Below are 16,275 nucleotides of genomic sequence, written 5' to 3' on the forward strand. Positions count from 1 at the left end.
TAAGAGCCCAAATATATATTTCCTTATGTTGTTTGTGTCAGGCTTCAGTAACAATCTTCCAAGTAACTAATATACTGTCTTAGAAAAAACAAAATTAAAAGGGAAAGGCCTAAAGATTGGGTCAGTGGTTAAGATCACTGGCTGCTCTTCCAGAGAACCTGGGTTTGATTCCCAGAACCTACATGGTACCCTCACAACCATCTGTAACTCTGGCTCCAAGCCCTCTTCTTGCCTCCATAGGCAATCAGGCACACAAGTGTTGCACAGACATACATGTAAGCTAAAACACCCATACACATAAAATTAAAAAAAAAAAGAACTTTAAAGGGTGGTAGGAGGAGGGATTATGAAGTATATAACATCAACTTTTCATAACTAAACAAAATCAAGAAGAAAACTGAGTTTAGTGGCACATACTTGTAATTCCAACACTCTGGAGATACAGGCAGGATGATCAGAAATTCAAGGCCAGCCTGAACTGTATGAAAGTCTGTCTTAACAAAACAAACAAGAAACAACCATTTCTTTTCAAGACCTTCCTTTTTTAGCCACTCCAAGGAAAGAAATTTAGATACCATATGGTGCATCTTCAATTTGAGGTGGTACAAAATAACCATAATTACTAAACTTTAATTACTATACAGTGGTTCGTGGTTCTCAACCTGTGGGTCATGACCAAGGGGTCGCATATCAGATGTTTACAATATGATTCATAACAGTAGCAAAATTACAGTTATGAAACAGCAATGAAATACTTTTATGGTTGGGTGTCACAATATGAAGAACTGCATTAAAGGGTCACAGCATTAGGAAGGTTGAGATCACTATACCAAAAGAAACTCCTACAACCCCAGATCAGAATGTTTTCAGGGCTACAAAGTCAGGAAGAAGTGGAAACCATTTAAATCCTCAAAACAACCCTTGCCACAAAGTCCCTCCTGGTTAGTCCATGGTAAAAATCTCAGCATTTTGTGCTCAGGTGTACCATATAATCAGCCTCTCTACCTTTATATTTGCTGGGTCATTCTCTTCCATGACCTTCCCTTGGTCATGGCTTCTCTTATCCTGTACCACACTGCTCTCCAATCATACACCGACCCACCAGCTGGTAACTTTAGAAGCAACTACAAAAAAAGGGAAATATTAGCAATAAACTCACTGGTTCATAAGGAGGGACTTGGTTAGAATCTTATCTGTGGTGTATCCATGCCCTTCTACTTGAGTCAATTAATAGATATTTCTTTTTTAAAAAAGATTTATTTATTTATTATTTATATATAGCATTCTACCTGCATGTGTGCCTGCACACCAGAACTCACTGTACATGATTATGAGCCACCATGTGGTTGGTGGGAATTGAACTCATGACCTTTGGAAGAATAGTCAGTGTTCTTAACCTCTGAGCCATCTCTCCAGCCCTGAATAGATATTTCTTAATATCTTCCCAGAAAGATCATGTGATAGATACATGTTCATTATCCACTACCTGGTCACAAAAGTTTAATGAGACAGAATTATCAAAGATGATTTCTAGAAATAGGAATAAACCTATGGTCAAGATTAGAAATCCAGGAGACTAGAAAAGGTAAAATAATGATTTCCATTTGGTTCATGCTGCATGTGAAGCTTCAACAACATTAAGTACCACCCCATGGCTCAGAAGTTAAGGAGAAGCTACACACAAAAATGTGACAGTTGTCTTAAATATTTTATTTCTAGAAGCCTAGGTGTGGTGGCACAGCATACCTGTAATCCTTGTATTCCAGAGGCAGAAACAGGAGAATTACCATTAAGTTTGAGGCCCACTTGATCTATATGGTGAGTGCCAGGCTAGTAAAGACTACACAGAGAAGAGAGAGACAGAGACAGAGACAGTGAGAGAGACACACACAGAGAGAAAGAGACCTATAGACAGACAGACAAAGCGGGTTCTGAAAGCACTTGAGTGAGACCACCTATGTAAGCAAGAAACCTTCAAGAAAAAACAACATTCCAAAAGGGTACAAAGGAAATGAGCCAGTAAGAGGCCACTGTGAAAATAGTTGGAAAGAAACAGAAACAATGAGTTTTCATGTGAAGTAGACATCTTCAGAACTGCAATTACAACATGGGTAATTTGAGAATGAAACTCCTGTAAAAACAAAGCAAGTTCCGGCTGTTCATCAGGGCACATAGAGGCTTGCATCCCCTGGAGCCAAAATGCAAAATGCATTTCTGTGGTAAAAAATTTCACAGTTATTGAGAGTGGTATGTGGTTTAAATTACTTTTCTCCAAAACACCAACCACTGAAATGGGTTGGGGTAGCAGAAGAAACTCCCACTCCCAGCTCCAAACCTCTAAATGGGATCAGCTGTATAAAATCTCTGTTGTCAACATAAAATAAATATGACTGGCACAGCAGCAAGTCGGTCTTTTCAAGTCCAGATGTTTTCTTTCCAAACTTTCATTCAAGTTCAGGCCCTCTACACACAATGAAAATGTTAAGAAAAACATCACAGACAAAAGCAAAAAAATGAAAAATAAAATTGTTTTAAAGACTGACATATTTGATCAACTTAAAGTACTGTTTTCTAGAAGTTAGGGGTTTCTTTTTAAATAAAACTATGTAGAAAAATATGAAAATAAATACAGTCTACAACAACAAAATATTCTGTCCCCCAACCCCAGCCCTCCCAAGCCTTAGGGCCTGGGATTGATTAAGTGTTCTACCAAAGAGCTACAATTCTAATCCCAAATATCTTTTTTTTTTAAGATTTTTAATTTTCATTTATGCTTCTCAATGTATATATGTATGTCACCTGTGTGGATGCCTGAAAAAGCCAGAGGTATCAGATCCTCTGGAGCTGGAGTTACAGGTAGCTATGAGCTATCTGAGGTGGACACTGGAAACTGAACTCAGGTCCTCAAGAAGAGCAGCCAGTGCTCTCTCCAACCCCAAAAGTCATTTAACAATTCAAAAAGAACAAATTAAACTTCCTTTGATCTGTCTTCTGATTCCAAAAATTTGGTGGTATAATTCCTTCTTGTTTGTTTTCATTTTTGAGTTATGACCTTATGTAGCCAGAAACATAATTAATTATACAATAGCAGAAGTTAACCTTGAATTCCTGATCCTCCTGCCTCCACTTTTCAAGGGCTGAGAATTACAGTTTCTGTGCCACCACACCCAGCTTGATAATGTAATTCTTAAGATAATTATCTTCAAGCATTTAATAATTAAGTCTTCACTGTTTCCAGCACAGAATTTCTGAGCAGGGACAAAATAAATATAGCTATTCTTCCATAAGGATCATAATATGTTTAAGCTACTAATCAATGTATTTTCTGTGTCTGTCTATGTGTGCTGACTGTGGATCAAACCCAAGACCGCACATATGAAGCAAGTGTTCTATCAATGAACTACAGCCTCAGGCAACATTAAAATACCACAATGCATAAAACTTTACAAACATATGTAATATTAACATTGATAAACATTACAGTGCTTACAAATTTACAAACATATCCACAATTAACAAACAGGTAAAATTTCATCAGTTACAGAATCTGGATCTATAGACAAAGAATTACCTTTACTTACTTCACAAATGCAAGAAGGGCTTTCTGCTACTTCCTTAGCATGTCCTGACATCACCCCCAGATATCTAGGACCCTCATTTTTATCTACCCGCCCACTGTTGATCCAACTTATGTGCTCCTATTATTCCTCAAGGAAAGAAAAAGTCTGCCATTCAGGATTATAATTAGCTAATCTGATGAAGACAGTCCCACTAATGAACACTTACAAAGTAGCCTTCCCCTGCTACTTGTTCTGCACTTAAAGCCATGTGGTTAAGAAAAGCAGAGAACTGCCAGGTCAAAGGTACAACTCTAACATCATTATATCACCCAGCCCTACCTGAGGGCTAATTATCTACACTAGGCATTTTCCCAGCTTCCTGCCCTTCCTCTACAGAATTCACAAGTAAGCATCTACAGACCTGGAGAAAAAGCAAAGCTAGGTAAAAATTAAATTACTGACTAAAAGGAAAAGCTAGAGTTGAAGAAGCCACAGGTATGAAAGCCTCCCATTTGTAATAAGTATGAGGGGAATAAGCTGTGTGCTAACTGGACAACCACTGTGATTCTACCAACAAAGTAAAAAAAAAAAAAAAAAAAAAATCATGTCCTCCCATTCAAATATCACGTGTTATATATTTTGTTATTTGAACATATTTGTTGAGAGGGAAACTTTTCATTAGTGCCAGGATTTCATTTGTTAGAACAATCTGACTTGTTAAGCAATTCATACACCAAAATACAATGAAGGTTTATTTCATGTAGTAATAGTAGTAGTAGTAGTAGTAGTAGTAATAGTAGTACAAGGTGAATGACCACATTGTTCACATAGTAGTAGTAATGTAGTAGTAGTAAAAATGATCATGTCCTGGGAAACCACCTCATTAGTCATTCAAGGACCTACATTGATAAAGCTCTGTTCTGACACTATCTTTATCCCAACCAGGCAAAAGAGGAATGGGGTTGGAATAATAAAATGGCAGACATTACTTCTGTTTGAACTTCACTGAATACGATGGTCACAGAGTCATACCTAGCCACACAGGGAGCTGAGAAACACAGCCCAACACTAGGAAGCAGCTACATGGACTTTTTCCATAAAGCACACCCAAAACGACTGTGGATCGAACTCCTTGAAAGATTCTCTATAACAAATAAAGGAGTGAGATAAGTTGGAGCCTGTTGTCACAAGCATTTATCCTTCCCACTAGTTTTGTTTACCTTTGGGGAAAAAAAAATCACCTTTGACAACTCTTGTTGATGTTAAAGACCATTCACACATTATTACAAAATTAGCCAAATGTTTTATAATTCATTTGTATTATAATAAGTATTACTTTAAACTTTTTTAAGTTTTAGAGGGATAGAAGAAAAGAATCATTTCTAGGGCTACATAAAATGCAAACAATAGACTGAAGCTAATATTAAATGTAGCTTTTACTTTCATTTATTTATGTGTCTATAATTTGCATTGCTTTGGATCAAACCCAGGGCCTTGCACACACTATGTAAGCACTCTACCATCAAGAAACATCCCCAGATTAGATATATCTTTAACCTAACTGTATACCTATGACCCACATACTAATAAGTAGTAACAAAATCACCTTGTTTCCTATTAAATTTCTACCATGCAAAATCCAGCTCAAATTCTGTCTACAGTAAAAAAGAACTTTGATACATAAACATGTTTTAATAATTTCTCAGCTTTATTATGAATCAGGATTGAGTAGGGGAAAGAAGGAAGAGAATGAATTCAAGTTGATTGAACTAGCTTTACATGCTGTCTCATTTAATCCCCACAATGGTACAGTAAACTGAAGTGAGTCTAGCTTAACCAACTAAAAAGGCTAAGGACCAAGTGAAAGAACTAGCTCTGACTGCAAACAGCCATTGACAACTTATTACGAGTGGATGGCTTCCCTCAAGCTGAAACTGTGATGGCTAGAGTAAGGAACAAAAATTATTCTTCTGTCTTCTTCACTTGAGCAAGGGAAGGGTCTATCACCCCGCAGTCCACTCTACACAAAAATACGTGCAAAGGCTACTATATGATAAGGATATGGCCAATCTCAAAAGACACAACATAAGATTTTAGCTTCCAGGAGTTCCCAGAAAAAAACATCCTAGCTGGATCACTCATCCACATGCACAGGGCCTCTTATATGTTAGACGTCCAGCTGGGCAGTGGTTCATGCCTGTAATCCCAGCATTTGGGAGGCAGAAGCAGGTCGATCTCTGAATTCGAGGCCAGCCGGGTCTACAGAGATAGTCCAGGATAGCCAAAGCTACACAGAGAAACCTGTCTCGAAAAACAAACACAACAACAACAAAACAACCCAGTAGATGTCCAAAGAACACTAGACACCAAAGAAATTTCAGTCAGGAAATAAAGAAGGCCAAACAAATAATAAAAGCCAACTCTAGAAACATTTTCCATTATGGAAAATGGACAGTTTTGAAAAACCAGCTCAGTATTATTAGACAAGAGAATTAGGCATTAAATAAAATCAGTACAGTGTCCAAAAAAAAAAAAAAAAAAAAAACAAAACAACTATGAAACAAAATTTGGAATTAAAAAAATGAGACAAAAATTTGAGACTCAATGGAAGGACTGGAAGATAAGGTTAAAAAAATCTCCTAAGATCAAAACCACAAGTAAATGAAAAATAAGAGAAAAAAATTAGAGAAAGTCTAATGAATCATGAAATAGAAAGGTCTGACCTCAGTTCTGCAATATTATGCACTACAGAAAAAGGACAATGGGGACCACCACCATAGTGGCAAGATAAACCCTAATACTGCAAAGTGAAGAAAAGCTACTTCGGTATATATAAAAAAATATATGAAGAAATATGTCATCATTTGGGGTTTTATAATCAATATAAATAGAGGGGAAATTAAACAATGAAATAAAACTGTCTTTTTTACTTTTTTTTTTTCCTCCCAGAAACAGGATTTCTCTTTGCAGCTTTGGTTGTCCCGGACTTACTTTGTCTTGGACTCCATACCAGGCTGGCTTCGAACTCACAGAGATCTACCTACCTCTGCCTCCCCAAGTGCTGGCATTACAGGTATGCAACACTGCACCTGGCTTCTATTTTATGATTTTTAGAGACATGTATTCTTCATTTAACAGCCCTGGCTGACCTGGAACTCTCTTTATAGACCAGGCTGGCCTCAAATTCAGAGATTCATTGTCTGTGCCTCCAGATTGCTAGGGTTAAAGGTGTGTGCCATCACTGCCTAACAAAAAAAAAATGTTACACAGGAAAAAATAATCACAATATGCCTGTACTTCTCCTTCCCACAGGCCTAGCAGCAGCATCATTTGGCATCCAAACAATAGGACTAAGGTGTGGCTCAGGGAGGAACACTTGTCTAGCATAGACAAAGCACTAAGTTGATCCTCAGCAACACAAAATATTCAAAGAAAATATAGAAAGCAAGCTATAAAAATGTTGCAACTGAGTATTAGCCTAAGAGGCTAGGGACACTGATGAACATCCTACGTTGCAAAGATGGCCTCACAACAAAAAAAAAAATCATTTACCCCCAAATATCAATAATGCCACAGTTGAAAAAAATATCTTTGTAGCCAGAATTATGGTATGGGATTCACTGGGAATGGAAGAAAAAGCAAGAAATATTCCTGAAGAGTTGAGAGAAGGAAGACTAGCAGAGGAGTTGTTGCAAAGGCAAGGCTAAATCCGAGTCTATAGTGCAAAGAAAAAGCAACAAAAACCAAAATGACAGCTATATAAATTATAATTGGATCCATATGCCAAAAAATTAACAAAAGAGTTTCAATTGTTGGTACTGTACCTCACTGCAGGTCATGGAGAACCTATTCCTCTGGCCTTGGTTACCATACAAAAAGGCCCTAGGTTCTACCTTTAATACCAGGTTTAAAAAAAAAAAACTAATTGGGAGTACATTAAAAACAACTATTACTTACTTAAACTTTGATACCAAAGACCTATTTACATAAATATAAAAACAAAGCTGGGGTGGGTATATTTTTCCCTCTCCCTAAACAGTCAAGACAGAAGGACTGCTGGCATTGTACTAGCTTGGGCTACATAGCTAGATCCTGTCTCCCTTTCTTCTGTCAGTAAGTAAAAATGTTGCTCTTCAAGGACACAGAATATTGCCTGGGTTCTCTATGACCTTCACATTTTGCCTTTGATCTGAAAATCTTAAAAATCACCTATGGCCAAAAGATAATCACAGCCATTCCTAGCCAGTCAAGAGCACTGTTTTTCTTTCTTCTCCCACACAGTCATTCATTATTGCTTGAAATTTGATATTCTTGGAATTAAAAATACAAAATAGCCCACAGTCTCCTCATCCAGGGCAGGAGAAAGTACCTTTTCTTTGTACTTCATATTATTTAATTGTTTTCCTTTTTTTTTTCCACCTAAAACGGTGCTGCAGATCAAACGCTGAGTCTCATACCTGTGGATAAGCATTCTACCATTGACTAAACCCTCATTTCCCAGTTTTTACAGGGTCTCACTAAATAGCCACAGTTAGAGGAGAACTTGCCACCCTCTTACTCCAGCCTTCCCAGTGCTGGAATTATCCATGTACACCACTATCTGGCCTTGGTTTTTTAATGATACACTATCATTCCTCTACTAATACACATTTTCCCAAGGAGAAGTCTAAATAGACCTTCCTTAAAGTCAACATTAGCTTTGCTTTTATATTGTTTTGCTTTTCTTTGAAACAAAGGCACCACAATTCTAGACAAATGCTCTATCAAGTGAACCACACACCAGCCCTCAGAAGTATTATTTATGGATTATTTGAATTACTTTTAATTACGTGACTATAGGGAGATTGTGTGCACATGTGAGAGCAGGTGCCCACAGACGCCAGAAAAAGGTATGGGAGGCTTTGGAATTATGGTTGTGAGCTGCCTCACATGGATGCTAAGAACTGGGAACTCTCAAAGCTGAGCCATGCAACCTGATGGTAAGCACTATTGCTGAAGATACATGTCTTTGGACATGGATAAGTCAACCTGGTACCTAACTAGAAGCTTCATTTCTACTAATCAGTGTTCATGGTACTGAAAGGTACTTTGTATGCTACTGGAAGGGAATCATCAATATCTCCCAGCTACAAACCCTGTGACCTATAACAGTGACCTGGTCTGCAAAGATATACTGGTACAATTGTGGCACATATATTATTGGAGTAACCAATCACTTTCTGGCAGGATTTATGGCCACTCCATGAGATGGAACTCATATCTAACACTGCTTAAGTGGATAAGAACTTAAGACTAAATAAGTCATGGTCCTAGGAGGAAACCTAATGCTATTATTCTGCTAAGAGAACATAGCAATAAAATGACTCCTGATGACATATTACTATTCCCATAGATCAGTGCCTTGCTCACCCCTAATCACAGATGAATATTCTTGCAGTAGATAGGAACTAACGTAAGATACCCACAACTGGACAATAGGCACACTTTGCAGCCCTCCATCCTAAGTGGGATGGAATCATCAAAGCCCTCAGGCTCAGGGATCTGTGTATTAAGAGAAAGGAGAAAGACAGGAAGAGTCAGAGGTGATGACAACTCCAAGAAAACAGTGTCTTCCAGACATAACAGGATTGACACATATGTAAATTGGGAGTTTTGACACCAGATGTATAAAGTGAGGACCTTCAACTAAGATGTGGTTGAAGGGAAGGTTTTTATTGTAGGTAGGAGCAAGAGAATAGTCAGAGGCATCTGGAAGAGTCCAGAGCAGGGAGAAAAAGTAATAGACCAAACATGGCCATGAGGGGCATGGGTAGCAAGGGAAAAAGAGAGGAAGACCAAAGAGAGGACCAGAAGAGAAAGGCAGAAGAGAAGGGGCCAAGGATGCATGGCCTAAATAGCAGGATTATAGAGAAATAAGAAGACCATGAGCTGGAAAAGTTTTAGGTAGAGTGAGAAGAGCCAGGATACCCCATAACAGGTATTTGTGATGCTCAGAGAGCCCAGAGGCTAGGATGTGCTTTGGTATGCTAATAGGCACCATATTTAGCCATTTGTCGGTGTTTCTTTTGGGCCTGCCAATGCACATATGAACTCAAGAGATTGTGGTAGCACACACAATCTTCCACCCCCAACCAAGAAGCTATCTACAATTAATACCACTGGCAAAACAAAAACTGGTTTTCTCCAAAGGAGTCTCAGTAGATATATTAACCACACCTCCAGGGAGGCCCCAATACAAAATGAATTCAATGGTATTATTATAATTTTTTTTCTTATTTTGCTTTGTTTGGGCATTTTTTGTCTTATTAGTCTTCTTTTTGTTTATTTTGATTTCTATTTTTGTGTTTTGTGTATGTTTTGTGTTTTGTTTTGTTTTGTTTGTTTAAGAAAGAAAATACAAAATTGAATGGGTAAGGGAGGTGAGAAGGATCTGGGAGGAGTTGGGGATTGGAAGAGCACTAAAACAATAAAAAAAACTGTATGAAAAATATTTTTCAGTATGAAAAGAAAGCTGAGCCATATCTCCAGGCACCACCAACTCCCCATCCACCTGTATGTTTTAAAGAAAGTCCTACTAGAATAGAACTCTTTTAGAATCCTCCTGTGGGTTAAATTTTTCAGCACACATATATCAAAAGTAGGTAAGTTTTCAAATCCTATGCAATTTCTTTTATAAAGCCTGGCCCCACACTTTTCTAGTGTCTGAAAGTAAAAGACAACCTGAATAAAAAGTCCATTCAGCCTTTATACCCTAAAATTATCTTTTGAATGTTACCTCCTTGCCTGGAGTGCAAAGAAAAGTTCCCCAAACTCCAGAACTTTTGCTTCTAGGAGTGTGGCCATAAATCCAAAGCCTATTTTCATGCCAACACAAAACACCTTCAGCAAGGAGATAACTCCAAAATGCATTTTAAAAAGTCCTTCCAAGTAAAGAGCCACGAAATACACAGTGCTAAGAAAACCCATCTCATTATGTCCAAGTGAAAACTATTATTTGACATGTAGCTCTTGGACAAACTAGCTTTCTACCTATTTTTCCCCAAAAGATAAATGCTAGGACATATTAAGCAATATTCCTAACTCAGCCAGGAAGATCAAATTCAGCACAGCACAGAAGTGTGATGCATAGCTCAGGTTTATAGCTTTTTTGTAATGGTGGAAGCCTCTGGATTTATAGGTGTGAGTCATATACTCTTGAGCCTCCCATAGAAAGAATCCTCCATGATTTGAACCTGAAAGCCTCCAGCTATAAGACCTTGGACTACATCTCTAGGCACTGTGCTTGGCTCCCCACTCCCTGTCCCTAAATCATCTCTGAAGGAACAAGGATTAGAATTCCACAAGGCCAAGTTAATTTGCAAGCTAGAAGGGGTAATAAAGATGCATTTGAAAGCCAGTTGGCAAGGCAGGTCTCCCAAGTGAAAAGGCCTTTCAGCATAGGAAAGAAAACTTACCTAGTGTTTTTTTAACCAGACTATGAATTCTCACTACAAATAGAATTACACTCATCCTAATAACTTCAAATCCTTATATGACCTTAGCACCCTAGTGTAAGAAGGAGGGGGTGGAAGGTGGGGAGGAGACCTAAGCATTCCCAGACACTAACAAAGCAGTAGCTTGGCCTGCTGAAAACTATATGGCACAAATGTGAGCTAAGATCCAAACAGAAGTTCACATTTATCTTTCCACCATTTCAACTAGAATTTCATACCTAGCTTGTACAAAGCTCTAGGTTACACTCCCAGTATCCCCACCACCACCAAAAAACCCTTTTAAGCATTGTAACACATTTATAATCTCAGCACACAGACACTCAAGCAATTTCACACAGATTTCTAGACCAGCTTGATGAGACCCTCACTCAAAACCATATATAGGGGATAGGGATGGACCACACTTGATAAAGTACCTAGCTATCTCTCAACACCCCCAGCACCAAATCTCATTGCAGTAGTGGCATATACCTGTAATAGATGTAGGGTAGGTGAAGCCAGCAAGACAAGAAGTTAAAGGTCATTCTTCTCTACATACCTGGAGAGATGGCTCAATGGTTAAGAGCACTGTCTGCTCTTCCAAAGGACCTGGATTCAATTACCAGCACCCACATGGTAGCTCACTGTCTGTACTCTCTGTAACTGCCAATTCCAAGGGATCTGACATCTTCATACTAATGCACATAAAATAAAATTAAATATAAAAAAATAAACAAGGTCTGGAAAGGACTCAGTGATTAAGAGCACCGTCTACTCTTGCAGAAGACTCAGGTTCAATTCCCAATACTCACAAGGCAGCTCACAACCAACTGTAATTCCTGATCCAACACTGCACTCAGTACACTTACATGCAGGCAAAACACTCATGCAAATAAAATAACAATAAATCTTTTTTAAAGAAAAACAAATAGACAAAAGAGTACAAGGGACAACCATTGGGCTACTGTTTTAACATCTCTTTACTACCACTCCACAGGGCCTCTAAACTAGAGACTCCTTTTTCAGTTATTAAGGTATTATTATACTTACACTTGGAGTCTCAGACACCCACCCATCACTAACTGCTTGTCCTTGTGCCTATACCCTCTGCCTCTTTGGATCTCAGCCAACACTTAACATATGACATTTACAACACTGTATATACCCACCTCCAAACTGTCCAATTGTCAGTGCTCAAACAATCAGGATGAGTATTCTGTCTCAATGTGGGGGAGGTGTTATAATAACTAGGAACCCCTGGTATGGTGGCAAGGAGAAGGTTATCTATAAAACATTTCTATGTATCTGATACCGCAGCAATTCACATACACAAATAAAGACATCAAGAGAGCTGTACTTCCAAAGACAATCTGAAAACTACGTTCTCAAAGGAGCTTTCCAGAAAGGCCAAGCTTTCCAGGCCCTGATGAATGCGTCCTTAAGAAATTTCTGGCATTCTTAGCAGCAGAAGGGGGCTTTAATAATGATGAATAGCTAGGGCCAGGGCGTCATTTCTTCTTCCTTGAACATTCCTGAGGTTGCAAGGGGGCTTCATTTCTTCTTCCTTGAACATTCCTGAGGTTGCAGGGGGCTTCCTGATACCCAGCTGGTGGATGTAACTCTCCAGTTGGTGACATCATAGAAATGAGCTTCGTCTCCACCCCAAAATTGACAGAGAAAAGAACAAGTAACACCAGCAAGGCTTGGCTGGAATGTCACTCAGTGATAGAGCACTAATAATGAACATAGCAAAAAGTGGAGAAGGAGGAGAAGATAACAATAACAAAACCTCAGCAGGCCACAGTGGCTCACCTACCTCTAAATCCGAAACAACTAAATAGAAAATTAACTGTGTAATATTTCAGTGCACAGAGAATTCCTGAATGCATCAAAGAATATTAACAATTCATGACACCTCTTAGAAACTTCAGGTAGTTCCTTCCTGTTCTTTCTGTAATATAAGAATGAAAAAATAGGCTTTAGTGTGTTTTCATTCTTTTCAGTTTTTTTTGGGGGGGCATTTATGTATGCTTGCATTTTGCTTGTTTGCTAATGGTAGCAAGATTTCAGGCTGCAAATTGTTATAAATTTACTCTAGTTATGACTCATAATATCATCTTTCAGCAGAGGTCCTGTAGTTTCAGGCATGCATCTGAAATTCTACAAATGATACCCTTCTGGGAAGTTAATGGCCTTTAACTTCAAACCAGATGCAGAGAAAAGTCAGACCTTACCCAGCATCTACTCTGATTGTCAATAAAGCACAGTGCTGGGGAGTCTCAGCTGTCTATTTCCTTTCTCCAACTACAAAAATGCAGCTGAAGCAAGTACTTGTTTGCATTTTACTGTGTAAATAAAGCCTTTTCTCAGAGCCAAGAGCTCATCTCAAAAAGAAAAACAGACCTACATGAAAACACTGGAAATGCCAAGAGCATTCAAACACACCACCAAAAGGCCAGTGTTTTCAAAAAGAATTTTTAAGAAGGCCCAAACTCCAAGAAAAGGTGACACACCATGAGCCTAACGAAGCACATTTATGTGCTCATAACTGGGCACATTTATTTTGTCATACCTGGAGATAGGTGCCAATGGCCTTCAGTGGGTAGAAGCCAAAGAAGCAGCTAAATGGGACTACAGTGCACAGAACAGACCCCCTCAACAGAATGTCAATGGTGCCAAGGTGGAAAAACAGTCACCCTATAGACGGTATCGAGTTACTCAGTATAAATAACACAACAACAGAGTTCAGTCACAAGCAGATAGCATCCAACACCCTCACACTACCATAAATGCAGGCAAACCTCCAATGTATATGAAATAAAAATAAGTATTTTTTTAAAGCCACAGATGAGATTCTCCATAGTAGTATACATCTGTAATATTCGCACTAACGTGACTGAGGAACTGCCAAGTTCAAGGTAAGCTTGTGAAACTAAGACCTTGTCTCAGAAAATAAAAATAAAAATGGGACTATAGATAGCTCAGTGGGAGAAGAGCCTAGCATTGACAAGGATGAGTTCAATCGAAGTGCCAAAAAGAAAAGGGCGTGAGGGCACATGTTGTAGCTCAGTGGTACAGAAGTTGCTTAGCATGTGCCATGCCCTGAGTTTGAGTCCCTGGAATGGCACAATCAAACAAAAAGAATCCAGTTTGGCATAAAGGATTACATGTTGGCTAAATTTATAACAAGGGAGGGGTGATTGGTCTTATTTGCTGTTTGACAACACCACCATTCTACTTTCCAAATTCATGACCAGAGGGGTGAATTAAGAGTCACCTAATTTCTTCATGCTTTACTGGGGGTGGGAAGATAAGCAAAACTGTAAGTCACCTTCACACTTTCAAATACCTCTAGAAGCCAGAAATATTTACGTTTTAAAGGTGACTTTGCCCTTAGGACTGGTAAGAAGATTCTATTCTGTCTATAGAACAGGCCACTAGTTTCTTTTAACCAGAAGACCTGAGAGATTGGCTTGTTGTTTGTTTACACAGGCTTACACACATTTAGTTGGTAAATATCAAGATGTATTGCACTTTAATAGAATTTCAATTCTAAAGCAACTTACACACAGGCACACATACAGGCACTCACTAATTCCAAGTGAGACTAAATACAGTCTCTTTTTCTTACTATGGGAACTCAGATTCTATTTTATAAGCACACTGAAAAGTTTCAATAACTGCTGGGCGGTTATCCAGAACCCGTGGATGTAGGACAGGAAGCCGAAAGTCAGCAAATTTTGATGAAATCCTAGGAATCGTGAAGCTGGCTGGCAACAGCTTCTACTGTAGGTTTCAAACTGAAAACCACTGCAGATCAAAAGGGTGACAAACTAGGGGCCACAAAGAAGCAAATAAAAGGGGGGGAAGCTGTGCCCACTCCCTGGATCCTGGGAATTTTTTTCCCTTCATCTCATGGCAGCCTTGCAGGTGTAGGTCCACCGCTGGACAGGCCAGGAGTTACAGGGGACTCCCAGGCCCTTTCCCAGAGGGGGAGGGGAAGGAGAGCCGGAACAGGAGCCATTGAAACTACCAGCAACATTGGAAGCCGCCCGAGGGCAGCCAGGATGGAACCAGAATCGTACACCTAAGTCTAACTAGAATCCAGTACCCACAGGTTACTTTGGCAGACGCGCCCCAGAAATAAAGGCCTCGAAACGGACGCCCCATCTAGCGCCCGGAAACCTCAACAAGCCTTCTGGGAGGGGACTACCTCAGGACTGTCACGGGGCAGACTCCGAGGTGGCCTTACCTTGGTGATAACCAGAGGCTCACCGTGCTCGCGGCCGCCCTTCAGGGTGAAGCCCCATGGAGCGCCACCGCTCAGCTGCACCTCAACCAAGCGGACGCCATCGGCCGCCCGCGCCTCAGCTTCGGCCAGGCGCTCGGGCCGCGCACGGGGCTCGCCGCCCTGCATGACGCGGGGCACTCAGCCCCTCCAGCTACTAAGGCCCACGCCCATGCACTCCGGAAAGCACAAGAGAGCCCACCACCGAGGAGCCTCCCAGGCGTCCGGGCCACCGCCGCCACCACCGCTGGCCACCACTGAACTTGCTTTGCAACTTAGAAAGTGAGTGCAGCGCGGGCCGAGCCAGGAGGGAGCGCGGAAAACAGCACGGGGAGGGGCACGGGGAGGGGGCGGAGCAGGCGCGCTCCTCTCAAGCATGGGCAGGGGAGGGGGAGGGGCAGGCGCGCTCCTGGGAGCCCTCTCTGGCCCGGGCACGCACGTGGGGTTTCGCACTGACTGTGCTCCAGGTCCAAAAGGGTTTCTCTTGTAAGCTCCGCAGATAGGGGTTTAGGTGCGCGCTCCCGGACCAGCGAAACCTGCCGGAATTGGAAGCAGTCCGGAATGCGGTCCCATGGTCCATCCCACCCAGCTCAATTTGCTCTGAGAGGGTTGGGGAGGGTTAGGTGCCGGGTGCAACAGGTGAGGTGGAAGGAGTGTCCTTTCCAGACTAGGCGGGACCTGGAGGCTACCGCAACTAGGTCAGCCCTAGGCCAGCACCAGGGAAGCTGCAGGCCAGCACCTTCCAACTGGAAGTAGAGTTGGCCCAGCACCTCCTCCTTTGATCGGGTGTCCTGAGGACTGACTGACGTCAACTGCTCAGGTGAGGAGGAAGCCCTAGAGTTCCCTCTGCCCTGTGAGGCCACACCTTTACTCCAACTCCGGGACTCTGGAAAAACTGCCCCGAGAGCCATCCGCATGCCAGGATGCAGTCCTGGACCTGACCCTGGGCCACACA

General features: G+C 40.7%; 2 protein-coding genes across 11 annotated transcripts in view; one reads left to right on the plus strand and one right to left on the minus strand.

Moving 5' to 3' along the window:
- The window catches only part of Shroom2 (shroom family member 2), a 169,677-nt gene extending 154,228 nt beyond the window's left edge, over positions 1–15,449 (minus strand). For all 5 annotated transcript variants that reach the window (XM_060375150.1, XM_060375149.1, XM_060375148.1 and 2 more), the window contains exon 1: positions 15,285–15,449. In XM_060375150.1, coding sequence (XP_060231133.1) covers positions 15,285–15,449 — 165 coding nt within the window. The remainder of the gene's footprint in view (positions 1–15,284) is intronic.
- A 17-nt stretch (positions 15,450–15,466) lies between these two features.
- The window catches only part of Gpr143 (G protein-coupled receptor 143), a 33,258-nt gene continuing 32,449 nt past the window's right edge, over positions 15,467–16,275 (plus strand). For 5 of the 6 annotated variants that reach the window (XM_021627239.2, XM_021627238.2, XM_060375157.1 and 2 more), the window contains exon 1: positions 15,717–16,140. The gene's annotated coding sequence lies outside the window, so the exon portion shown is untranslated. Of the gene's footprint in view, positions 15,603–15,716; positions 16,141–16,275 lie in introns of those variants that run through there. The other variant, XM_060375158.1, reaches the window with a different exon arrangement.

Source organism: Meriones unguiculatus, chromosome X (assembly GCF_030254825.1).
Source record: "Meriones unguiculatus strain TT.TT164.6M chromosome X, Bangor_MerUng_6.1, whole genome shotgun sequence".
In the NCBI taxonomy this organism is placed as follows: domain Eukaryota; kingdom Metazoa; phylum Chordata; class Mammalia; order Rodentia; family Muridae; genus Meriones; species Meriones unguiculatus.